This window comes from Esox lucius, chromosome 19 (genome assembly GCF_011004845.1).
Source record: "Esox lucius isolate fEsoLuc1 chromosome 19, fEsoLuc1.pri, whole genome shotgun sequence".
In the NCBI taxonomy this organism is placed as follows: domain Eukaryota; kingdom Metazoa; phylum Chordata; class Actinopteri; order Esociformes; family Esocidae; genus Esox; species Esox lucius.
Window position 1 is genome coordinate 37489522 of NC_047587.1, and position 27979 is coordinate 37517500.

The window sequence follows — 27979 nt, forward strand, 5'->3', positions numbered from 1 at the left end:
GTTAAAGTGTTAAAACCACCCAAACATCCAGTGTGTAAATGCGTGCGTGATTCCAACCCAGAGTCTGTCGGTCTGACTCCAGACAACATCAGCTTTAGGAGGCTTTAACGCGAAAAAGAGCTACAGTTGTTATGCTGGCTGAAAGAGGGTGGACTGTCTTAAGAACAACCAAAGTGTTGGGAGACGGGGAGAGGGACAGAGAGAGAGTGAGAGGATAAGAGGAACAGATTGACAGTAGGAGGGGGGAGATAGAGACAGAACAAAAAGGAAAGAAGTCTATAAAAAGACAGATGAAAAGAGAAGAGAGCCAGTGAGGAAAAGTCATTTAGGGTGTCGGTAGCATATGCAGCTATTAGAGGCGCAGAGAGCTGGAGGCCAAGTGGAGCAGAGGCTCATCAACTGTGTTAATGCAAACTGACATGTCCATCAGCCCTGATCATGACAGCTGTTCATACGGCTTAGGTCCTCCTCAGGCAGGACACGGATATACAGCAGCGTCACAAACAACCGCAGACAGGAAACACATTCAGAGACAACAAGAAACACAACAGTGCAATAAAAACAGCATGTTGAGATATCAAACCACAATGACCCGGAATTAGACAAGAGTGGTGTTTAAGGACAGCCACGTGGGGTTGTGTGATTCAGCCCTGAGTTTTCAGGCCAGTCCTTTTCAATGTAATGGCAGTGTGCTAGCGGTCACTCGTCAGTCACAGAGTGCTAAGTAACAGCTGACCATCTATGATACAAATTAAAGGTCACATCAAAGACAAGGGGCTTGTAAAGTAATGTCAAGGCTCCTCTAAAAAAGATGGCCATCTTAAATGGACCTAGATAAAGTGCACATCATCAAACAAACAAAACAGGGGTGTCATAGGATTAATAAACAACACTTCCTGGTACAGGCATCCATGAGGTTCATTTAAACACATGGATTATGGAATACTCTTCCTCGCATAAACCGCCAATACCATTAGCTCTGATGCAGAGTCATCCAGAACTTATTAATTTCAACTTAATTCTCCTGCAAGGATTGACACATTCTAAAAAAGCAGAAGATAATCCTAATTTCTCATACCTAATCCGTCTTAATCTTATAAAGTAGTTAAGTGTAAAACCCCCTTGATGGTATGATTATGACCTAACCCTTACCCAATCCATGCTGGGAAACCTTGTCTGCTCCCCACTGCTTTAAGTAAGTGAAAAGGTGAGAGAGGGCTGAGTAATCAGGTTCATTACGTAATGCCGGTTTCTGAGAAGATCAGTCAGTGGTTAGAATGCATGCAATCCCACAATCAAAGGATCTATGTTGATGAAATCAGCAAGAACATGATAGTGAACAAAACTAAACGGACCAAACTTCAATAATAAAACTATTAAAATGAACTTGTTCATTAGTGCTCTTCATTAGCGCTTTACTCTGAGGTGTTAGGTTGGAGTGTTACTAGAGTTGTGTGTTTGTAATTCCTGGCGCACCACAGCGAGTGAACAAATCAGCAGGGGTGTCAAGAAAGCAACGAGCCTCAGAACGCCAACACCACGGCACCAGAAACCACACAGTGACAAATGTTCTGCGGTGGAGACAGAATCCCCAGAAGTACCACACACAAACATTTGCCATAATGTAAGAAGGCAACTATGAAATATAAACAAATACCATACCAAGCACCACTGCTACATTAAACTAATCATAAGCCAGGCACTGGGGTGCTAGGCTAACTGGGCTAACTGGGCTAACTGGGCTAACTTAGACAAAACGACGAGTCATCACGAATGGTAAACACTGACTGCTGGAGAGACAGGCAGCGTTCACCCCAGTCGGGGTGCCAAGAGGCCCAAAACATCCTCATCAAAACCCCTCGCCTGGAAACACCGCATGCGCTAATATCCTGACCTCGTAAAACTGGGAATTCGATGCATTCCTTCAAACTATGAGAAAATAGGCCTTTTTCACAACAACGTTCTTTTCGGCACGGTTCACATCTATGCTATCTGAGGAGACATAAAAGGTCCTGTGAAAACTTTCTGGAACGCGGAGTTAGGCACAATGCACTGACGTCAACAGACGCCCGCTCTGAAGCTCAGACGCACGTTCAGACAGTCATTGTGCACCCACCAAATAAAGACTGGTGAGGGTATACAGAACGAAAAAGACATGACGTGCCACACAATAGTTATTGTGGCAGCGGTAAACGAGTAGCTTTCAGGATACACGCTCAGACAACCCAGCAGGAGAAGCAGTGCGTCACCACCATTGAAACAGAATTACTAGAACAGACATTCCCATTCTGTGACGAGCAGACACGCACCACCGTATTGTACTTGAAAACTGAACGTGTAAGCTGACCTTGTGCCCCGAGTACTGTGGTTCAAAGAGCACTTTAAACGGTTAAACCAGTCACAGTTCCTATATGAAGGTCAACACACTGCTGTCGACCGGCAGCGCGGTCAACAACACACACACTGCGACTGCACTCTGGAATGTGCGGGCACGCACACAAACACCTTGACCGACGGACACCTTACCTGCTCTAGCTTGAAGATGTGCTGGTTAAAGTAGTGCTGGAGCCTCTCGTTGGCAAAGTTGATGCAGAACTGCTCAAAGCTGTTGTTCTCATAGTCCTCAAAGCCAAAGATGTCCAGCACTCCAATTGAAAGAATCTGAGGTGAAAGAAATTACAGTTAGATGTGTTTTACAGTTGTATCGATCAAATACTAAACATTCAATTAATCAGTTTAGAAATGAGCTCTTGGTGGAGGTTCCATAAGAAACCCGGACATTAAGGAGCTCACACGCACGCACGCGCCTTTGAAGCATGGCTAAAACAAGTAGAAGAGGCCATCATGCCATACGCCTCAATGTTCAGGGCGCACACATGTGGACACAAACACCGTCAGGAGGAGACAAGCAAATAATCCTTTGGATGCCCGCTGGGCAAAGCTAGCCAGCTGCCACAGGGCACACTAAGGAATTCTCATCCACGTCATCACACACAATCAAATGAACAAAAACATGTCAACCCATGTGATTCGGCCATGTCAACATTGCTGTGAACATTTCAGACATACTGTAGGACACATGCCCTGAGGAACTTAATTCTGTTCGGGATGCAAAGTGGTCTGGTCCTGTACTACATGGGTGTACCTAATAAACTGTATTGCTCTGTGCATGTGTGTGAGTCCAAAGTCCTACCTTAGCACTGTCCTCCAGGTCTTTGTTGTTGAGCAGGGCATGGTTGGTCCTGAATACGATCCAGTCAAACAGCGCGCTGTACAGGGATTTGGCCATGGAGTCCCGCACGGTGCCAGCCTACACACAAAGACAAGCATCAGGACACATTAACCATCTGCTCAAATCATAGTGACTTTGGAGACCCCGTACATTTAATTCATTCACACCAGGGTTTGACACTCCTGTCCATAGATCTGTTACTCTTTACATGTGCACTCAAACGCGCACACACACATAAGTAGGTTTTCCAATCAAAGTGAGGACAGGCAATTTAGTACTGTAAAAAAATAAAAATTTTAACTAACCCACCCACAAATACCTTCTTCATATAAAAGACATTTCAACAACAATTCAAAGCCTTGGAAATCTGGTGAAGCCACAATGGCAAACATTTCCACAAAATAATCTGTCGTACACAACACATTACACCACCAGATTAGCGACACGTGTGTGTGTGTGTGTGTAAGCGTTGTAACAATATGTTTCGAGTATGGTATAGTCCAGATGTTAACCCCTTCTTAGACTGCTTTGCTAATCTTCCTGCACAGTATGTGGTCTTGGAAAGACATAATCCTGTAGGCTATCAGAGGCCAGGACATACACATTCACACAAAGGACAGAATTTCAGCGTTACAAAACAACAGCCATTTTTATGGGGGATTCTGTAGTCATCATTTAGGGCCTGTTCATCTAGGCCTATCTATCTCAAGTTAAATGTCTGTCTGTCTGTCTGCGCACCAGCCCGTCAGTCAGTCAGTCAGTCAGTCAGTCAGTCAGTCTGTCTGCGCACCAGCCCGTCAGTCAGTCAGTCTGTCTGCGCACCAGCCCGTCAGTCAGTCAGTCTGTCTGCGCACCAGCCCGTCAGTCAGTCAGTCTGTCTGCGCACCAGCCCGTCAGTCAGTCAGTCTGTCTGCGCACCAGCCTGTAAGTCTGTCTTACAGGGGATTGCTGTGAAGGGTATTCATGAGGATAATTTAATAATCTGTAAACATGTTGAGATAATTAAGAACCTTAAAGACCAAACTACACTGTCAACCTTTTTATGATCTTGGGTTATGGTCTTCATTCAGTAGGTTTAATGTAAGAATGTTGTTTGATATTTCTTTAGCCAGAAATGAAGACTTCATAATTTGTTTGTAGTTTAGCTCAAAGCCAACCAAGCCCACAATCACTAAATGGTGGAGAATAGGTAATGCTAACAAAGTTTGCTAACATCAGTGTAACATGTTAGCATACCAGCTATATTCCTCTTATGTGAACACTGTTAGCTTGCCAAGAACAACGAAACATCTGTTAGCAAGCCAGCTAATAGGTTCCTCTGTTTTTGCTATGATTTGCCAAGCCCTGCTATGCTAAAAGGCAACAGCTATAAGTGTCTCCAGACACACAAATCACTTGTTGGACACTTCATCAATTCATAAAAACCAGCAGTGCCAGGACAGACGATTACTGTTCGTCAACATGCCAAAGGGAAAATATGCTCTACAATTACATATGATGAAAGGCATGCTAAGCTAATATACAGTAAGTCAAGTTGGAATGGGTTCCTTTTGACTACTAACCATTGGCAGGAGTGTTATAGAAGGGGAATGGGTATGTGGAACACCAAAACAATACCTTTATGAAAGGGAGGCCATTGTGTGCTAATCCCAAATTGATAGTTACTCCAACAGTAGGCACCTTAAATTCTTGCTTTAAGGCCACCTCGACAAATGTTTAGTATCATGTACGTTTAAATTATATTGTCATGTCTTTCGCCCCTAGATTTTAAGGTTGCCTTGTTGTGTTCAATCATCTTGTTTTAAATTTTAGAACAGGCTTATTGGAGTCTGGTAACATGTGACTGGTAAGCCCAAGGTCTCTGCTTTAAGTGGTGGCAGGTCCAACATACAGATATGCCTGAACATTTACTTAAATATTTAGAATAATTTTAAGCTGAAACAATAATAATCATAAAAACAAACAGTTGGTCTCCAACTTTTGGACACCATCTTATGGATTTAAAACATTCAGAGGATAGCAGAAGGAATTTCATTTTGGCTAACTTGATAATGAAAATTGACAGAAATAAGCTTTGTTTGGTTAAACAGTCTTTGGCCAACATATCAGCCAACAAATGCTTCCAGCAGAAAACATCACAAAGCAAATCAAGTAATGGTTAAGCAATACTGGACTGTTAGTATTATTTTCCCCACTAAATTGAAAAAAGAAATGCCAGTGAATGATTTGGAACTGTCTATGCAGACCTTGAACACCTCTATTGTACAATACCGTTGCTTGGCTGTGTGTTCAGCTTCGTCTATGTCCAGGGGAGCAGAGATTCTTGATAAACCTAACATTTTACAAAGAACATATTTCTAATGGACAATCCATAATGTTGCGTGTCCCTGAACACACCACTAATGTGTAGTGCATTTTCAGCATCTTTAAACAGTTTTTACTAGACTCAGGGGAGCAGAGAATCGTGATCAAGCAAAAATAAGCGTTTTAAAAGCCTCGTCCCTTCCCCACTGCATTATTGATCTCAGAGATATTTTTAGAGGAATGAGCTCCACTACACCCTGCTCCCAGAGGTTATGTAAGTCCATATGCATTATGCAACAATTTCCAAACTCGCTCTCAATCAAAACTGCTCAAAGGTCCGCCAGGGATTTTCAAACACGATGAGAACATCTGCGATGATGTGTCGCGCAAACCATCCATTGTAATGAAACGACAAGTCACTAAACCATTGAATTATTGACCACCATGGACCAATAGTGGTTGAAATGCCAGGAAATGGAAAGAGGTTAAAAACTACCGAAAAAGAGGCAGACAAAAATAACCAGAGGGAAGTTATCAGAGAGGGTTTAGTACTGTTATGGGTAGAACCTGCAACAAGGTCTGGCTGGTTGTTTGGTTATTAGAGGCCTTTGCTGGGGAGAATGGAAGGGTGGGCCAGGGACTTTGGTCTGACTTGCTAATGGCTTACAAGCAAGCTCCAAGAGCCACGGGAGGTGTCAAACAACACTCTGGAGGAGCCCTCATCACACATGGCCTGCTAGCCTCTTGGGATTTGTGTGTCTGTAAATCAGTTAATAGAAGCAAGCATGTATCTGCATGCACGCGTGTGTATTTTTGCATGAATGGTAGTGCATGTGGTTGAATGAAGGCCTGTGTGCATGTGTGTGTGAATGCATGTGAGTCTTTGTGTCCACATGCATTGTGGTTAGCGTGTTTGTATTAGCTGCCAATACATTATTCAAATTTGTTTAAATATAAAGTGGCGTCATTAAATCAACACCCAATGTGTCATTTAATAAGTAGCTGCAGTTCCATTTACTCCCAACATCAACACACATACACACACACACACACACACACACACACACACACACACACACACATACACACACACACACACACACATACACACACACATACACACATACACACCGGAATCAGTGTAGCTTGGCACACACACACAAAGTCAGTGTAGCTTGACACACACAGCCACACACACACACAAAGTCAGTGTAGCTTGACACACACAGCCACACACACACACAAAGTCAGTGTAGCTTGACACACACACACACACACACGTCAGTGTAGCTTGACACACACACACACGTCAGTGTAGCTTGACACACACACACACACACACACACACGTCAGTGTAGCTTGACACACACACACACACACACACACACACACGTCAGTGTAGCTTGACACACACACACGTCAGTGTAGCTTGACACACACACACACACACACACGTCAGTGTAGCTTGACACACACACACACACACACACACACACACACACACGTCAGTGTAGCTTGACACACACACACACACACACACACGTCAGTGTAGCTTGACACACACACACACACACACACACACACGTCAGTGTAGCTTGACACACACACACACACGTCAGTGTAGCTTGACACACACACACGTCAGTGTAGCTTGACACACACACACACACACACGTCAGTGTAGCTTGACACACACACACACACGTCAGTGTAGCTTGACACACACACACACACACACGTCAGTGTAGCTTGACACACACACACACACACACGTCAGTGTAGCTTGACACACACACACACACACACGTCAGTGTAGCTTGACACACACACACACACGTCAGTGTAGCTTGACACACACACACACACGTCAGTGTAGCTTGACACACACACACACACACACGTCAGTGTAGCTTGACACACACACACACACACGTCAGTGTAGCTTGACACACACACACACACACGTCAGTGTAGCTTCACACACATACACACACACAAACACACTAGTCAGTGTAGCTTGACACACACACTAGTCAGTGTAGCTTGACACACACACTAGTCAGTGTAGCTTGACACACACACTAGTCAGTGTAGCTTGACACACACACTAGTCAGTGTAGCTTGACACACACAGGAGTCAGTGTAGCTTGACACACACACTAGTCAGTGTAGCTTGACACACACAGGAGTCAGTGTAGCTTGACACACACAGGAGTCAGTGTAGCTTGACACACACAGGAGTCAGTGTAGCTTGACACACACAGGAGTCAGTGTAGCTTGACACACACAGGAGTCAGTGTAGCTTGACACACACAGGAGTCAGTGTAGCTTGACACACACAGGAGTCAGTGTAGCTTGGCACACACAGGAGTCAGTGTAGCTTGGCACACACAGGAGTCAGTGTAGCTTGGCACACACAGGAGTCAGTGTAGCTTGGCACACACAGGAGTCAGTGTAGCTTGGCACACACAGGAGTCAGTGTAGCTTGGCACACACAGGAGTCAGTGTAGCTTGGCACACACAGCAGAGCTGTAATTAATTAAAATGACACACACACCCTCTACCCTTTTCATTAGCTAGATAGCAGTGGAGTGTCCTTCTTTTCATAGGACCTCAAGAAATATCTAGGTTAATGACTGATTGGTAGTATATTTTATGCCTTAGCTAGAAAAAGCAAAGTCTCATATCTACTATCCAAATAATAAAATATGCTTTTCAAAAAGAACATTGTGTGCAGTCTTCTTCTGTAAAAATAATTAAAATAAAAGGTTTATCAATTTCCAACAGCCCCTAACTTACCTCTTTTCTTGCAGGCATGGTAAATTGGTAGCGTTTTGTTGTGTGTGCCATTTTAACATTTCCTTTTCTATATAACTTAGCTAACACCCTACAACAACACTGAGGGGTTAGGAGACACCCTACAACAACACTGAGGGGTTAGGAGACACCCTACAACAACACTGAGGGGTTAGGAGGCACCCTACAACAACACTGAGGGGTTAGGAGACACCCTACAACAACACTGAGGGGTAAGGAGACACCCTACAACAACACTGAGGGGTTAGGAGACCCCCTACAACAACACTGAGGGGTTAGGAGACACCCTACAACAACACTGAGGGGTTAGGAGACCCTACACTATGGTGCACTCAAGACAATGGATTAGGATGTCCAACATCTGAAGGAAAAGTGGTACAGAGCTTAATAGAATGCAGCCCTTGTCAAGATGCTCCCCTCCGAGCATGACGGGACAGCTGCCCGGGAGACGCTTTGGTCCAGGATGGAAATACTTTTGGAAGATGGAACACTTGCCAGGTCCTTTCTTCATCTGCTCATGTACAATAACAGAGTTTTATGTACTGGTGAAATGTCTTGGATTCAGGCGAGAGATAGAGACCAAGAGAGAGTGAAAAAGAGAGACAACAAAACTTGACCTTCCATTACAAACCCCTGATCTACCGAGAGTGTCATCTAGAGAAGAGCCTACTAATCCATCCTGTCTTGTGTCTTTGCTCACCAACACAAACAGACCCCGCAGAGCCCCAAGAGAGTATCCTGGTTAGAGACAACCTATAACAAAAAAAATATTTGACACTTGACAGAATCAACCAGAAAACAATTTTAAAAAAGAGGAATGCTAGCCTTGTCCTAAACAAACAGCACACAGTGACAGAATACCGGACCACTGCAACTGATCTGGACAGACTCAATCAGCATGGCCTTGCTATCATGGCCTTGCCATCTTAGCCTATGTGCACAATGCCCAGAAAACAAGGTGGAAACAGAGCTGCGCTTCCAAACCTCCTGCCAAATGTATGGCAATTGCTTGGGTGGCGGATCAGTATTCTGAACATGCAAAAAACCCATGTGCCCCAAGGAGGTCCTGTACTCTAATAACCTTCATCCGGCAAAGCCAGAAGAGGACTGGCCACTCCTCAGAGTAGTCTCATTTCTAAATTTCTTCCTAGGTTTCGACCCCACCAGGTAGTTTTTCCTACCCACTGTGCATCCATCTTTTGTGGATGCTTGGGTCTCTGCAGTCCCTATTCCCTTCCTTGACTGCTGCCAGGCTGGCGACAATCACAGCCTTTATGATATTGAAAGAGAGATAACATGCTTGCTGCTATAGTGAGAGCAATTCTGTTCTGACACTCAGTGGAATCGCTCTTCCTCTCTGAATTCTGAAGGCTTATATTAGGCTGGGGATTTCCATGCAGAGGACACTCAGTCATTCACTTAAATCACTCTCTTAAAGTATACAGAATGTATGGCTGCCACAGTCTGCCTACAGGATTACGTTTCTTGAGCCCATTGTCTGAGTTGCAGTTGCACGGCTGTGTATAGAGAGGCAAGAGAAAGAGGCTAGATCTGGTTTCTGGCCCGACTTCGACTGTATATTCCAGTGGTGGTTTGCACATTCCTAGGCTGAGACCGCATGACTGGCGGGGAGGGAGGTTTGGATGCAACTATTGTGGAGTTAGTGAACATCAGAAAGGGGTTGGATGGTGGTGGAGAGCTTGGTAATAGACAAGCCTCGTGCAGGATTTTCACTGGAACACAAAAGCCGCAATTGTGGACATACTTATGAGCCTAGGAGGGTTAAACTTACCTCAGACAGCGCCAATGGGATCTCCTATTAAATCGTTCATAGCTAATGTTAGATTTATACAAACTGGTGGGGTGTTCATTTGGTACAAAACAAATGAAGAAAAATGAAAAGCTAATGTTATTCTATTGGGACACACTTTAATGTTGCATACCCTAATGAACTCAAACCAGGTATTTAGGTCATTTCAAAGAGACTTTTAGGATTTGGAATAAATGCGCAACAAACAAAAACTGAGCTTTTGTAGGGACGAGGGGGTTAATGACTTAAACTGTAGTAAACCTCACAGGAAACAGGAAGTTACAGAGGAAGACTCCCAACACCCCAACAAAACCTCCTGAGACGGTCCTCTCACAATCCCTGGCCGTGGACACACTCTGCAACCAGGCAAAGAGGTTCAGTTTTGCCTTCTTGGGGCCTTTAGGAATGTACTGTACGCCCTTCCCCCAATGACAACACAAAAGTTACTTAGTTTTGATGGAAGCAAAGCAAATCCAAGCTAACAAGGAGTCTTTTAAGATGCTACATGGAGAATTTGTGCATTCTAATACAATAATTTTCACTTAAATAAGTGACAACAAAATGGTAGTTTTCAAAATATTTGTTCACTAAAATAACATTTTGAAGTGCAGACTTTCTATTTTCCTGTGATCAATGGGAAAACTGCACTGTTCCCTCTGTGTCACTACAAGACATGTTCATTGAGCACACAAATTGCAGACTTTGTCAAGCAAAATATGTGGAAAACATATTGTATCACATAAATCTCTGTGAAAAATCTTAATTCAGTTTCTGCCGTTTAAGCTGATGGACCAAACAGTATGCAAAAATGTAATGATTTCAACAAGATTCCAGAGAGTTATTGCAATTTGCCAACATTCCATTACGTTAATAAAACAACTCCCCAAACTATTCCCCTACAATTTCTAAAAAATGAAACATAAGCAAGATCTAACATTTTGAGGCCATGTTATTGTCACTGATGTCAGATGGGGATCAACAATGGCTGTGTGGTCTGACGCAGTTGTGTTATTATGGTTTGTTGTGTCTGGTGACTGTTAGTTGTCATAAGCAGAGAAAGATATCTCGCACTCACCTCGGCCAGTTTGTATGGCACAATCAGCCTCTCTCCCACTGTCACAGTCTTTCTCGTAGTTAAAGCCTCGAACAGCATCTCTTCCTTCACCTTTGGAAAAAGAGACAAGCACCGAGTCAGTCAGCACCTGGATAGTCACTCTGAACAGAAAGAGTAGCTATTAGCTATGGAGATCATTTGCGGGACAACAACAGATAACAGTTGGTCAATACTTGAAAAAGCTATGATGTGCTTCTTTTTTTAGACTGCACATTCTCTCTCAAACAAACACACAAACATGACTTGGCCCAAGCAGATAGCCAGGACAAAAGAGGCAGATGTCACTGTATGCACATATGACCACTCATCCATCTACTGGAATGAGTTAAGTGGGGCTAACAGCTGATACTGTGTGTGAAGTTGTTGACAGTTGATTTAAAATGCCAATATGGTTCAATTTTTCAGATGCCTCAGTTATACTTTTTTAACTGTACATTTCAGACTTCTGAGTACATCCTCTACTGAGTACATTGCTACACTGATTGGTCTGTTCTGCAGGTCACCTGGTAAACATGGCTTGGATTCTCTTATATTGCCAACGCTTTAAATACATAAGAGGATGTACTGTGTTGTTTTGTTCATATAGTATTTCTCTGTTAAGATAACGGGAGATGTGCCTTGAAGCACAAACTGTGCTACATTACTCAGCAGCTGTCTCTACTCCACCTAGTCTTACTGGGCCACAAAGACCAGCCAGAGGATCCCATCTGTCAACTCTACACTCAACCTGCTCAACTTGCTCTTCCTGTTCCGACCTCACAGGAAACAGGAAGTCCGAGACCGTCATATTCCCATTCATGCATCATTCGACACTTCAGCCAATTATCTCTCCCCATGGAAAATGCTGCTCACGTGACATTAAAGTGTAGTAAATGCAGAGGCGGTGAATTGGTGACCGCTAGCTCACACATGGGATTGATATTTGGGACTTATAGGTGGTTTGGAGGTGATGAGCTGTCATTGCTGTGCAGTTGGGACTTGTGCTAAGTAGACGTACAACGTCTCAAATGTCAAACTATGCCATTAAGGCGAATCCTGGTCACATTACTACTACCATACCAGAGCGTTGAAGAACCCCAGTCATTCCCTCCTTGGTGCTTCTCTCTGACCCTGGACATGTGGTGAGCATGTGCCTCATCTCACGTCACACAGTTACTGCAGTCACATGGTCCTGGTCCGCAGGACAAAATATCTCTCTTCCCTAAAACACCCAACTGGTTCCCCTTTCTGCACAACGCCCTGAGGCACAACTGTCAGGTTTTCCAACCACACTTTGGTCTTTGTTTGCTAAGCCTTTTGACAGGGTAGCCTGCTAATGCTTGTGGTTTGTATACAGGGGTGAGGTGACAATTCACAATCACTACTGAGGAATATGGGAACAGCGTGTGCTAATTTGGTCAGAGTTTCTACAGAAAGTTGACCTGAGCTTACAGTTGTGCAATGAGTTTGATACTATGTTGTAGGCTTTTTCAAGTTAGTGTGATTAAGTAGAATGTTAACACGAAACCCTCCTATGACAGCTAACGACTGTTTTGATAGAGTTCTCTTGTATTCTTTTAACACAGTCCCATTAGAAATTGCCTATGACAAAGACAGTTGTAGTGGTGTAAGAAATGCTTAGCTTTCTGCAAGCAATAGCAGAAATGGCTGTGAAACAGCAGTGAATTTATTACATTAATTATTACAATTGACATTTTAGCTATTTAGCAGAACCACTTACCCAGACAGACTTATACAAGCAATTAGGGCTTTGCTCAAGGGCACAACAGATATTTCACCTTGTTGGATCATAGATTTGAACCAACAACATTTCTGTTACTGGTCTTACACTAACTGCTATGGCCATCTGCCACCCCAGTTCCATAGTAGATAAAGTATATTGTTGTGGTTCTACTGTAAAAGGAGCTCTGGTTAGGAACAAGGTGTGTCTAATGCAGGCCCAATCCCACAAGGCTTTTGTGTGGGTTTGTTGGCACTGCAGTGGAAGAGTGAGTCAGAGAATATCAATTGCACTGCATTGATTCCTTGCATTCTTTATCCTTGCCTCCTTCTCAAAACCCATTGGATGAAAAGGTCAGAGGTCCCGCCCCTTTGTCATTCTCATCCAATTGATTTTCAGGTGGAGTGAACTATTAAGGCAATGCAACTGAGATTATTTCAGGGAAAAGACAGCTAAAGCGCTTTTCACACTATCGAGCTGATCGGAGGCATACTGTGCTGTATCGTGTGTTAACCTGTATCGTGAGGTTCACTTGGAGAGGTTTGACTTTGTCTGTCTTCAAACCAGTTGGCTCTTGGTCCATACATTTCATACATTTGCCATACTTTCAAAATGAAATCAGTGCTTTTTGGTGTTGCGTTTTGACCCAGTCCTGCTCAAACAATTATTTTACAATGTCAGCTGTTAAAAACAAGACATTGGAGTACTCCAAAGAAACTGTCAGGTGAAACATTTGAAAAAAATCATTGTGCATCTCAGTTTGACTGGCTATTGACATCAAATAGATGTGCAATATTATGAAAGGATTGAAAAAAATATATTATCGCAATCTCAACATGAACATTTGAAACAAATTCTGGCACATATGGATGTCTTGCAAATTTTTATTGCCCATCATATTCATCATGTATCAGTGTCTGGAAAGTTGAGATGAAGAATTTGAATATCTATTTAAAAGAAAGAAAATACATCCTCTCTGCTAAATAACAGATTATTGAAAAATAAGTCTGGACTATTGCAACCATAACATACCATAACAGAAGAGTATCTGAACTAACACCAACTGTCCCAGTGTATCATTGCTAAGTGGCTAACAACAACTGTCCTTGTGTTTGATTGCTAGGTGGCTAACACCAGCTGTCCCAGTGTATCATTGCTAGGTGGCTAACACCAACTGTCCCAGTGTATCATTGCTAGGTGGCTAACACCAACTGTCCCAGTGTTTCATTGCTAGGTGGCTAACACCAACTGTCCCAGTGTTTCATTGCTAGGTGGCTAACACCAACTGTCCCAGTGTATCATTGCTAGGTGGCTAACACCAACTGTCCCAGTGTATCATTGCTAGGTGGCCAACAACAACTATCCCAGTGTTTGATTGCTAGGTGTCTAACACCAACTGTCCCAGTGCTGAGTCACTAGGTGTCTTTCAGGGTCTAGAAATTCTGAACCTCCTGTGTCAACAAAAGCTATGCTTGAACACATCAAAAGGCATTGCATAACCTCAACGGGCTCAATGGCACTGGAAAAAGTACTAAGCGTATGAAACGTTCCTATTGAATAACAGATGAATGAAACTGATAAAATATAAACATAGATTACGTGGAGGTGTACCTCAAGCAACTCTGAGACCGTGGGGAGAACCTCTGGGTTGCAGATGTCTATGGAGTCTTCTCTATAGGTCTTCTTCTTGTAGCGGATGTTTCCCAGGTGGAGGATGGCAGACAGCAGGGAGAAGATCCTGTGAGATTGGCAGAAGGATGCAGAGTCTAATAAGTGTTGACATGAGTTTAGACCTGGTGGCAATGCTTTAGAGATGATGGGGTGCAAAACGTGGACAGGGAGGATAGAGGCATGGACGCGTGTATGTTTGCGCGCCTGCGCGTGAAATACTCACTGTTTGCGTGTGGCGGGCAGGAAACCCACCATCTCCATAGCCAGCTGCAATCGCTCAAAGTCGTGCTTCAGGTCTTCCCCTTCCACAGTAAAGCAGTCCTGCTGATGACATGAGCACTGCTATTGTCACACAACATTTGTCTACACACACACTGTATAACACTTGACAAACACGTTGAAACACAGCACACGCAGCTTGAACACTAACACTTCTTCTGATTCTAGGTTCTTCAGGTTCTATTGTCTTCTAGGTATGGTACTAGTAAACAAACTATCAAGGCATGATGGCCACCGGGATAGCCAAATCCAACCCCTGAACTCAGTTTTGTATTCTATTGTACTATTTAAGAACTGATTCAGACCTAGGTCATAGAGGATGGGTTCTATGGACAACTCGAGGGAAATTAATCTGTTAAATAACTAAGAGAAAAGCATAAGTGTTTTAGGCCTGGAAAATGAATCCCCCTGGTTTATTCAGTAACCGCGTGGTGTGGGAGAGTGCTCTGCTCTGTTGTAGATCCAAGGGAGCTGGTCAGGGAGATGGCCAAGCCGAAATGCACACAATGGGGTTTTCCTTCCATGCTCTGAGCCTGGTGGCCACTGGCACGCCTAGTAGAGAGCGGTCTTCCTTTTGGCTCTAATGACGGGCGGAGATGGTGTGCGTCTCCTCTACCGGCTGCCTGCCTGTCTGTCTGTCTGTCTTCCTTCTGTCCAGGCCATAATTACCACATACCAGGAAAAGGCCAATGGAGGCCGCATAAGCACGCACAACTGGATCAGCTAAAACTGTTAACATTGAACACAACTTTTTCTTTTGTTTGGATTGCCTTACAGTTTCCAGATTAGATACTGTCAAGTAGAGAACGGGTCATTTCTGAGGTAAAAATGAGAGTTTTCATTAAAAAAAAAAAAATTTGCAACAAGAGATTTAGAAGCTCACATGCGCTGGGTAAGAAAATAATTGTCTAAATTGCTGGGTTCGTTGTTTGTTTCAAATGCCGGACAGAACAATGTGATATGCCAAAGGACGTTGGGAAAACAAAGGGAGCTCCTTTGTCGTTAACTTGGAATGTCTGGCCTTTAACCAAACCCCTTAACTGTAGTACTTGTCTTATCTAAACAATCAGTTTGGGATACTAAGGGGAATGATTAAAGAATGTTCTGTTTTTCCTACTAGACTTTTGTTATTTTGATCTTATTCAGCATAAATTCTACTGCTTAATACCATGCCTTGTCATTGAGGTAAACCTCCCGTTATCAATATAGTGGAATATTTGGGGATTGTTTCGTGTTGTGCCGACCCGACAGCGTATTGTTTCTTAACTGATTTTCTGTCTCTCTCTCATTCATGAAAACAATACGTAGTCGACTGTATCAAGCGAGACCGCTCTTCCTCAGTGTCAGAAGTGGTAGTGAGGTTAGGGGAACTGGCATACACTGCTTTAGCTTAAAGGCTTCCTCCTTTGTTTGTTGGCGATTATTCCCACTTCCGACAATCTGTCTGGGTACCTCCAACTTTTTCTTGAATCACGCATTGATATCGGTGACGGTCAAAAGGCACTTAAGCAGTCAAGTTATTGTCCTGTCATAGACTTTATCGGTAAACGCCTTTTGACAGAAGGTAAACGTTTTTAAATGCTTGCCATAAGAAAAGTACACCACAACAGATCCACTTAAAAGAACCCCGAAGACACTGAAATACATCCAGATCCACAATGCCAGGAACGAGAGCAGCAAACATATTTGGTCATTGTGAATGTTTGTGAGTGCGTGAGGGTGACCGAGGGAGAAGAGTGGGAACAGATACAGCTAGCTCTCAGGAAGTGTTGACAGCGCATTGTGACAAGACAGATGCAGACATCGTCTTGCCTGGCTCAGAGGTCAGGGGTCGCAGACGGGACATCTGACGGGGTAACACATTCACAGATGAGACGTACACAAATACTCCAACAGGCAGAGGGAGAGGGTGTGCAACACGAACAATCTGCCTGGATATAAGACATCACATTGACCAATAAATATGGATCATTCTGACTGGATATTTTTCACTCAACTAATGGAGCTGGTATTACAAATCTTTAATTGCACTATTTATAATGCCTAACAAACTGTGTACGAGATACTGATTTTTGATTAGACATTGATTTGATGAGATGTTAGAAATGATAGAAATTAAAGCTGTACTGAAAATGGCAGCGAAAGACAAAACACACCGAAGGGTGAGACACAGACGCATGTGACAACTGAGACAGAACCCATTCCAAAATCACCCCTACATGCACACTTCCAAACATGCATGCAGTATAAACAACTAAACACAAACACACACACGCAATACTGACCAGCTCGCTCTCATAGTAATTTTCCCAAGAGGGTCTGTGGGATTTCTTTGTCATCTGGAAATAAGGTAAACGGGGTTAGAGAGAGGTACACACACTCACTCAACAGACGGGGAGATGAAGCATGCTGTTAATACACAAGGGAAGGTTCAAAATACTGTTTAAAAATGCAAAAACACACTGACCCCCAAAGCTGCGTACATTTTGTAATGACATAGTTCGGAAAACGAATTACAACTGGTTTGAATTGCAGAAAGTGCTTTCTTTCCAAAAAGGCTTTAAGACAGAGACCCTGACCGCTGAGGCTGAGTGACATAACGCAGAGCGAACGATAGAACACAGGGCGAGTGATAGACCGGGAAGGTTTAACACAAGAGGGGCCGCGCCAGTCTGGATGAGTTGGTGGGGTTAAATGGAATGATCCGGGAGCACAGCCAACAGAACTAAATCAGGGAGATGCAGAAGGGAGATGGCCCGGATCAGGACCCGCATCACTCCGTGTTGGGAAAGGATGTTGTAGACCAGGGGGCCAGACAGTTTGGCTTGAGGGCCACGTCAGGATTTTGAAATGAAATGGAGGGCCACATTTGTTTTGTAACATCTTAAAAGATAGTTTGTACAAAATTCATATTTTTCTCAAAGTCTACTTACCAAGAGATATTCCTGAAGACAGTCATTTTTTCAAACAATCCATTATTCAGCTCTGTCCCTGTCTGTAATTAGCGCTATTAGCTTTGTCCAAATTCATGAATGGAAACGGTTTTTACCACTATAGCAAAGCTGCATTGTAAGCGGAAAACTACTCCAAAACACTTCAAACTACATTCAGTGATCTGTCGTGGTTGCATTGAAAGGTACAAAGGACGTGGGAGAGGAGACTTGAGGTTTCAGTCGTTGTCTTATCTGTAAGATCTGTTCACAGTTCCATCTCTCAACTACATCACCAGAACGACATATAACCTCCAGATACCAAGATCCTCCAGAACCCAATCACAACGAACACGGCACTCTTCCCAGCTTCCAATCACCGAAATACTAAGCCCATTGAAGAGTTGGTGATAGCTTTCTAACGTTCTTTGATCCTAGCATGTTTACAATTTAGTTTATCCTAGTCTGTACATTTGCCTGAGCATTTTTGATATACACACTTGTATTTTGCCTGCTAGTTTACTGCTAACCTTAACCATATCTATAATATTTTATACTTCTACCCAAATTGTTCATATTCCCCATCCAACAGCTAGTTTACACTTATGTATATTACATGTGTATTTTTTGCTTTATTTATTTCATAATTCTTACTACGTAGATGTGTGCCATGTCACAAGAATGTCATTGTGCAGGATGACGCTGTGAGATTTGGTGCATTTGATAAATATGAATTTTGAACTTCTGGATTTCCTTTGTTTTCATCAACTTCCGCCTGTTCACGTCTGAACACACTGTTTGCCTGTTCCTGGGATTTTGTTTGAAAGCAAAAACATGTAGAAGGGAGTTACTGCTATGATATGTGTAGAAAATGACACAGATCTAGATTCATACCGTGGTTCTTGTTCTCTGTACAATGACAGGCAAATATTTGTAATATGAATTTACATTTGAGTCATTTATTCAGCAGAAGCTCTTATCCAGTGCCCCTTAAAGGAGCAATTAGTGTTAATTGTCATGCTCAAGGACAGAATAATTTTTTTCCAGAACCTTTAGATTAAATCCATATTAGATTTTTTTTTCTCCTGAGAGATGGGCAGAGAGAGACAGACAGAGACAGAGAGAGAGGAAGAGAGACAGAGAGAGAGGAAGAGAGACAGAGAGAGAGGAAGAGAGACAGAGAGAGAGGAAGAGAGACAGAGAGAGAGGAAGAGAGACAGAGAGAGACAGACAGAGGGAGAGAGACAGACAGACAGAGGGAGAGAGACAGACAGACAGAGGGAGAGACAGACAGACAGAGGGAGAGAGACAGACAGACAGAGGGAAAGAGACAGACAGACAGAGGGAGAGAGACAGACAGACAGAGGGAGAGAGACAGACAGACAGAGGGAGAGAGACAGACAGACAGAGGGAGAGAGACAGACAGACAGAGGGAGAGAGACAGACAGACAGAGGGAGAGAGACAGACAGACAGAGGGAGAGAGACAGACAGAGGGAGAGAGACAGACAGATAGACAGTGAGAAAGAGACAGGCAGAGAAGACAAAATACAAAAACATACAAATAACCAAATAGCTAATATTATGACTATTATTATAATTAACTTATGACTACATGACTACATCCATCCGCCCCATGCATGTGCAAGATTAACTCTTGATTTCTGCCGTTGCCATGGAAACAGCTGTGCATGGTAACAGACGGTGTGGAGCTGGGTTTGTTGTCGTGGGGATTAGGGGTGTTTTGGGGGGAAGAGAGGAGGGAAAGAACGGCTACTTTGTTAGCATGCCAAAATAATAACAGAGCAACAAAGGATTCATATTTTCCCCAATGCCCCGTGAATCCCGAAATGCATCTGTTGCCAAATAAGGCAGATGTGCATCAAAACGCGCACACACACACACACGTACACACACGCACACATGCACGTGCATGCACACAATGTGGGTCAAACCAATCAAAAGCCAGAGGTGTTTAGAAGTGCTCTATTTCCGAGGTTGAATACACGCTAAGAGAGACATTCAACCGAAACAAAGCAATTATCATTTGCAATCTAATCATCTCCATTGCTGCCTACCAACAGAGCCTAAACCATAGTAAAGAAACTTAACTCTGGACCTCGCAGCCAATTCAGTTCCACTGCTCTTCACTGTTCCCCTCTAATCAGGGGCTGATTTAGACCTGGGATGCCAGGTGGCTGCAATAGATTACCAGGAAACAGAAAACCATCCGACTCCGAACCTTATAGGGTAAGATTTGACTAAACAGACACCAGCCAAAGGGGGGTGGCGGATCCACACACACTTGTGCTTGAGAATAGAACAGTTTGATTCCCTATTTGTATGTGTGTTTGTCGCCCACCTGGTTAAGGTAGTGGTACTCCTCAGGTTGGAGCAGATGAAACGCTCTCCTCTCATCCTCACTGGCTCCAGCCAACAGGTAGTAGAACACATGATAGTTCCTGAAGAGGGAAAAAGGAATAGTGAAAATGACTATTTCTTATTGAAATAGTCATGTTGTCCCTCCCAGTTTCATTCCATTTTTGTACGTTTGGTGAAGAATGGACGTGACCCAGACAGAGTTAAAAACAGAGTTGCTACTATAAGATTCAAAATGCTATAGGAGCGCTCTGCTAAGTGGGCCAATTAGACTGAAAGGGAAAAAAACTAAGGGAGGATTTAACTGATCAGAGCTCAAGACAGACGTTTGCTGTCCTCGTGATGGTACAACCTGTATCTAATACGCTGCGGTTCTAACGCATGATTAGAGCCATGGTCAAGTTGAAAATGGACGATATAGATCTCATCTGAGAAGATACTACCCGTTTCTGTCAGGAGTGTGAATAGTCATAAAGTCCTAGATGATCCTGAAATGACTCAATCAGCAATAGACATTATAAAGTCTGAGAGGTGGTATTACCAGAGAAAACAAAGGAACAGTGTATTATCTGTTGACAGTAATAAATCATGATTAGGAGCGACAGACTGGGACCTATCCAAGCGTGTGTGAAACACATTGAGCTGTAGTTGTACTTTGGAGTCTTCAAAACATTGTCTAAACCCCACTTCTTAACACTTACAGGAGGGAACAATGCAGTAAGTTGGTGTGCACGCGGATCTGTCTGTCGCTGCCTACAGTGCGTGCGTGCTTCTGTCTGTCTATGCATGTGTCTGTCTGTCTATGCATGTGTCTGTCTGTCTATGCATGTGTCTGTCTGTCTATGCATGTGTCTGTCTGTAAGTACGCACTTGTGTCTCTGCGTGTGTGCATGGCACATGTCAGTGTGCTCACAGGTTAGTGTGTGTGTGCACGTGCATGCTTGTGTTTCTATGTATGCGCTTGTGTCTATATTCTAGGGCCCCAGGTCTAAAGGAAAAGGCTGGGAGGTCTGGTTTGAGTTTAAACTCCATCAATATGGCCGCCAGTACTGTCATCATGGTGAAATGGAAGCCTTGGTGGCCAATGGGGCCAGACTCGGGGCTTATGGATAAAATAACAACTGTTTCAAACAGGCAGGGTTATTGTGACTGTTTCCAATGATGAAGAGAGGGTTGGTGGGGTTTTTATGGAGGTTTGTGTGTGATCGCATATACACATGTCTGTGTACTCCAGTTAAACAACCTGTCAACAAAGTCATACTGTCACCTGCGTTGAAAAGCATTCAAAAATAAATGTGTTTAACAATAAGGCTTATGCTGGGATAATAGCAGAAATCTATCATGATACAGAGACAACGGTTCACTGTACGTTAATCAGAAAGTGGTTTAACTTTAAGGGAAATTCTCATGATAAGGCACACAGCCACATAAGCAAGCAATGAGAGGCACAGCTATTCTGGTCTATTTCCGACATGTATCAGATATCACATATCCTGTGTGAGTTTGAGGAAATGAAGTCTCCTAATAGGTAAGTTTTAGAGAACCACAGAGAAGAAAAACAAAGTAATCCAGAATATAGTTTTTGGACTTGGACGTGTTCAGCGTGTCCACCCTGTGATTGTTTGATGCCAAGTCGAGTCACACCAATGACTTTAAAAATGAGATCTTATGTCTTTCTGCTTGGGACTTGCCATTAAGGAGATGGATCAGGTCCTGTGGGGGACATCAAGATAATCAGTTAATATTTTATGATAAGTAATAATTCCCCGGGAAAGTCTATGCCAGGGTTCTGGAGAGGAGAATACGGCCGATAGTAGAACCTCGGATTTAAGAGGAACAGTGTGGTTTTCGTCCGGGCCGTGGAACACTGGACCAGCTCTATACCCTCTACGGGGTGCTGGAGGGTTCATGGGAGTTTGCCCAACCAATCCACATGTGTTTTGTGGATTTGGAGAAGGCATTCGACTGTGTCCTTCGCGGTCCTGTGGAGAGTGCTTCGGGAATATGGGGTCCTGGGTCCTTTGCTAAGGGCTGTCAGGTCCCTGTACGACCGAAGCAGGAGCTTGGTCCGCATTGCCGGCAGTAAATCAGACTTGTTCCCAGTGCATGTTGGACTCCGGCAGGGCTGCCCTTTGTCGCCGGTACTGTTCGTAATTTTTATGGACAGAATTTCTAGGCGCAGCCAGGGGCCGGAGGGTGTCAGGTTTGGGGACCACACGATTTAGTCTCTGCTCTTTGCGGATGATGTTGTCGTGTTGGCCCCTTCAAACCAGGACCTTCAGCATGCACTGGGACGGTTTGCAGCCAAGTGTGAAGCGGTGGGGATGAGAATCGGTACAGCCATATCCGAGGCCATGGTCCTCAGTCGGAAAAGGGTGGCTTGCCCACTTCAGGTTGGTGGAGAGTGCCTGCCTCAAGTGGAGGAGTTTAAGTATCTAGGGGTCTTGTTCACGAGTGAGGGAAGGATGGAACGGGAGATTGACAGACGGATCGGTGCAGCTTCTGCAGTAATGCGGTCAATGTATCGGTCTGTCGTGGTGAAGAATTTACCGGTCAATCTACGTTCCTACTCTCACCCATGGTCATGAGCTTTGGGTCATGACCGAAAGGACAAGATCCCGGATACAGGCGGCCGAAATGAGCTTTCTCCGCAGGGTGGCTGGGCGATCCCTTAGAGATAGGGTGAGAAGCTCGGTCACCCGGGAGGAGCTCAGAGTAGAGCCGCTGCTCCTCCACATCGAGAGGGGTCAGCTGAGGTGGCTTGGGCATCTGTTTCTGGGAAGGTGTTCCGGTCCCATCCCACCGGGAGGAGACCCCGGGGAAGACCTAGGACATGCTGGAGGGACTATATCTCCCGGCTGGCCTGGGAACGCCTCGGTGTCCCCCCGGAAGAGCTGGAGGAAGTGTCTAGGGAGAGGGAAGTCTGGGCATCCCTGCTTAGACTGCTGCCCCCGTGACCCGGCCCCGGATAAGCGGAAGAAAATGATGATGATGATAATAATAATAATAATTCAGAAACAGGAGATAGCTTCCCGACCTGCTGGTCCATACAGATAATGCTTATCTGTTAAGGCGTACTTGGCCTGCATAAAGCAATCTTAAAGATGCCAAGTCAATATTAAAACATGTCATGTTTTATTCTTAGCTATGAGTAAATAATTTAATTTGATTTACTCGTTATATATGCAGGATTTAATTATAGCTACAAGTAAATCATTTAATTGGATTTATTCATTATTTATGCAGGTTTTATTTCTAGCTGTAAGTCAATTATTTATTTTGGGGTATTAATAACATTAATTCAGGCTTCATTCATAGCCAAAGGTAAATCAATTTAATTAATTATTTTCATTTTTATGGCAATTGATTTATGGCAATAAGAAAATAATCTCGCCACTTGCCGTTCGTTGTGCTCCTGGTAGACCAGACGTGACTTCTCCAGAAGGTACTTCTCCACATATGCTCTGGGAACACATACAACACAAGATCAACTTTCTGCATTAAACAGAACATTAACAGAGGAAAAAAGAGAAAGCCAGTGAGAGTGAGCAGACAGTGAAAGAGTCAGACAGAAAGAGTGAGGTGGATGAAAGAGGTGTAGCTCACCCTCGGACAGTCCCACTCTCCTGGTAGTTGACCTGGATGAACTTTCCAAAGCGACTGGAGTTGTTGTTGTGAGCTGTCTTGGCGTTCCCAAAGGCCTGATTAGAAGGGGAAGAGAGAGGGTAAGGGTTGAAATTATTTTAGACTCATTTAATGTTATTATCAACGTACTAAAACTGGACAAGAGGCCTACTGAGGGTGGAACTGCCTGTCATAGTGTGCATGATATAAAACCAGACATACAGTATCTCACAAAAGTGATTACACCCCTGACATGTTTGTAAATATTAGATTATTTGTTTTCATGTGACAACACTGAAGAAATGACACTTTTCTACAATGTAAAGTAGTGAGTGTACAGCTTGTATATAGTGTAAATTTGCTGTCCCCTCAAAATAACTCAACACATAGCCATTCATTTCTAAACAGCTGGCAACTAAAGTGAGTACACCCCTAAGTGAAAATGTCAAAATTGGGCCCAAAGTGTCAATATTTTTTTGTGGCCACCATTATATTCCAGCACTGCCTTAACCCTCTTGGGCATGGGTCATTATGTTGGAATACTGCCCTGCGGCCCAATCTCCGAAGGGAGGGGATTATGCTCTGCTTCAGTTTGTCACAGTACATGTTGGCATTCATGGTTCCCTCAACGAACTGTAGATCCCCAGCGCCGGCAGCACTCATGCAGCCCCAGACCATGACACTCCCACCACCATGCTTGACTGTACGCAAGACACACTTGTCATTGTACTCCTTACCTGGGTGCCGCCACACATGCTTGACACCATCTGAACCAAATAAGTTTATCTTGGTCTCATCAGACCACAGGACATGGTTCCAGTAATCCATTGTCCTTTGTCTGCTTGTCTTCAGCAAACTGTTTGCTGGCTTTCTTGTGAATCATCTTTAGAAGAGGCTTCCTTCTGGGACGACAGCCATGCAGACCAATTCGATGCAGTGTGCGGCATATGGTCTGAGCATTGACAGACTGACATACTTTTTTTCAGATCCTCAGAGTTCTTTGCCATGAGGTGCCATGTTGAACTTCCAGTGACCAGTATGATGGAGTGTGAGAGTGATAACACCAAATTTAACACACCTGCTCCCCATTCACACCTGAGACTCTGTAACACTTACAAGTCACATGGAAAATGGCTAATTGGACCCAATTTGACATTTTCACTTAGGGGTGTACTCACTTTTGTTGCCAGCGGTTTACACATTAATGGCTGTGTGTTGAGTTATTTTGAGGGCACAGCAAATTAACACTGTTATAAAAGCTGTACACTCACTACTTTACATTGCAGCAAAGTGTCTTTTCTTCAGTGTTGTCATATGAAAAGATAATCAAATATTTGCAAAAATGTGAGGGGTGTACTCACTTTTGTGAGATGCTGTAGGTTTTGAAGAGATGAAATTAAGTGCACAGAATATTATTTAAAAAATGCCCTTGCTAATATGACTAGGATTACTCATCTAATATATATATACAGTGGGGAGAACAAGTATTTGATACACCCCCCTTTTTTTTTGCAGGTTTTCCCTCTTACGAAGCATGTAGAAGTCTGTAATTTTTATCATAGGTACAATTCAACTGTGAGTGATCACATTGTATGATTTTTGAGTAATTCATTTGCATAAGTATTTGATACATGAGAAAAGCAGAACTTCATATTTGGTACAGAAACCTTTGTTTGCAATTACAGAGATCCCACAGGACTGCCGCATACTGGATGTTTTTCCCCTTTTCACACCATTCTTTATAAATCCTAGAAATGGTTGTGCGTGAAAATCCCAGTAACTGAGCAGATTGTGAAATACTCAGACCGGCCCGTCTGGCACCAACAACCATGCCACGCTCAAAATTGCTTAAATCACCTTTCTTTCCCATTCTGACATTCAGTTTGGAGTTCAGGAGATTGTCTTGACCAGGACCACACCCCTAAATGCATTGAAGCAACTGCCATGTGATTGGTTGATTAGATAATTGTATTACTGAGAAATTGAACAGGTGTTCCTAATAATTCTTTAGGTGAGTGTACACACACAGCATGCATGCATATATACACATACATGTGTGTATATCTCTCTATCTATTCTTAAATACCAGTGAGGACTCAACACAGCTTAACATAACATGAGAAGTTTGGGTTCTTCGCACACACCCACACACGCTTGTGAACCAGGATAGGTAATCTGATTAGATGGGTGGGTCTGGGAGTCCTTAAGGGCCATTGGAGGTTCAGGGGCCCATTAAGGGTCTTGAGAGCACCCATTATGGGTCATTAAGAGCCAGATGGGGCTTGGTGGAATCAGTTGCAGGATGGTAGTGAGTGAGACCAAACCTCTGCTGCACTATGGGTAATCTGAGAGAAGGTAAGGGAGCCTCTCACCCTGTACTGAGGATTTATTAACGTGTGTGTGTGTGTGTGTGTTTGTGTGTACGTGTGTGTGTTTGTGTATGTTTGTGTGCACGCAAGTTAGTGAAAACATGAAAACGCAGTCACTAAGTGCATTTCCAAAAGTATTAAATAGAAGTATCTTTTATAAATAGACATGACTATTTATGATCAATTTGAAATGGCCAATGAGCAATTGTCTTTCGAAATGAATTTGCAGGCAGTAATAGATTCGGGGGGTGGGGGGTTGATTAGGCCTGTTGATTTTCTCAATCTCTTGCACAGAGTTGTGGGGACTACTGGCATGTAACCAAGAGTGACAGGGAGTGGGCACGCGCACACGTGCACACACACTTTTGCCATATCAGTGGGAGTAGGTCACACATTCTGCTATAATCAGTGGGAGTAGGTCTCCCCTGCTGCTAACACACTCATTGTCTCCCTCTCCCACCTCCACCCCCCCCCTCCCTGTACTCTTCCCTCCCTCAATGCTCTACATTAACATGCCAGTAATTTGTCAGATAAATTCCAGGATGCCGGAATTCAATTTGCTCTTCATGTGCTGGCTCATAAAACCATTAAGACACAGAAAGGAAAGAGAGAAAATGGAAATGTACAGAAGGAATGAGTGGTGGAAGAGACAAGAGATGGAATGAAATCAAGACAAAAGGCATTCTAGATTTGATGGAAGGCATTGTCTGGATGAAAGACCGCTCCCCTTTAATGGGACCAGACACACTGGAATGGACACTGGAGGAAAAGAAAGTACACTCTACCATACATTGGGCAGGTCTGTGCCAAATTATCTAGGAAATATGCTGTCCCACAAAATTTATTCCAAGAGCTGGCCAAAATATGCTCAGAGGTCTACCAGAACAGCAAAACAGCAAAATAATACTTATTTTTTAAACGGGCAGAAAGCAAAAGGCAAAGGCATTTTTGTGACCCCCTTATTTTGCCCTCTTGCTCAATTTCATCGTAACCAAATGTATATACAGCCCTGTGAAAAAACAACAGGGGATTCAGGAGAGTTAAAGATGATGGTAAATGTCATTCTCCCACTTTGCTGTGAGAACACTCCCACTTCTATGTATATCATGCAGATCACTGAGGAAGTCACTAGAAGGTGATGAGACCAGGAAATCCCTGCTGGCAACGTCTCACCTCTCCATGGGCGATCACAGTCACAGGCCTGGGCTGGTCACAGTCACAGGCCTGGGCTGGTCACAGTCAAGAATAGGCTGGTCCGCTCTGTGCTGCATGACTGCTGCGCCTATTTTAAGGCCAAAGCCAAGACATTAACCCTTTAGAAATGTGCATGGGAACTTCAAGCAGGCCATGCATGCACAAAAACCTTTAAACACAGTTTACGCAATCCTGTAAAGTTGGGAATCTTCCAAGCAGTGGATGTAAGAAACCGTTAAAAAAATGCTTACATTACTAGTACAGCTATGGGCCACTTTTTCATACAGGCCTAGATAATCGTGGTTAAATAATTGTCTAATTAGGTTACCTTGGTCTGTCAACAGTGTTGAAATATAATATCAAATATATTTTACTGCTTTCTTTGCAGCATTGAACATCCTGGTGTGTGTTAGCAGTGCTTTATTAGCTAACACCTCAAAAAAGGCTAATGTCCAGTCAGAGCCAGTACCCTGAGGGCTGTTCTACACTGTCACATGGTGTTAGACTGTTAGAAAGACCACTGCTTCAGAAAAAGCAC

General features: G+C 43.6%; 1 protein-coding gene across 9 annotated transcripts in view; it reads right to left on the reverse strand.

Moving 5' to 3' along the window:
* The window catches only part of myo9ab (myosin IXAb), a 122829-nt gene that overhangs the window by 32217 nt on the left and 62633 nt on the right, over positions 1–27979 (reverse strand). For 5 of the 9 annotated variants that reach the window (XM_010883943.5, XM_010883937.5, XM_010883935.5 and 2 more), the window contains exons 3-11: positions 23861–23955; positions 23656–23718; positions 20238–20337; positions 17233–17286; positions 14892–14992; positions 14609–14735; positions 11239–11328; positions 3194–3310; positions 2527–2661 (exon numbers count right to left, since the gene is read on the reverse strand). In XM_010883943.5, coding sequence (XP_010882245.2) covers positions 2527–2661; positions 3194–3310; positions 11239–11328; positions 14609–14735; positions 14892–14992; positions 17233–17286; positions 20238–20337; positions 23656–23718; positions 23861–23955 — 882 coding nt within the window. The remainder of the gene's footprint in view (positions 1–2526; positions 2662–3193; positions 3311–11238; positions 11329–14608; positions 14736–14891; positions 14993–17232; positions 17287–20237; positions 20338–23655; positions 23719–23860; positions 23956–27979) is intronic. The other 4 variants (XM_010883936.5, XM_010883945.5, XM_010883942.5 and 1 more) reach the window with 3 other exon arrangements.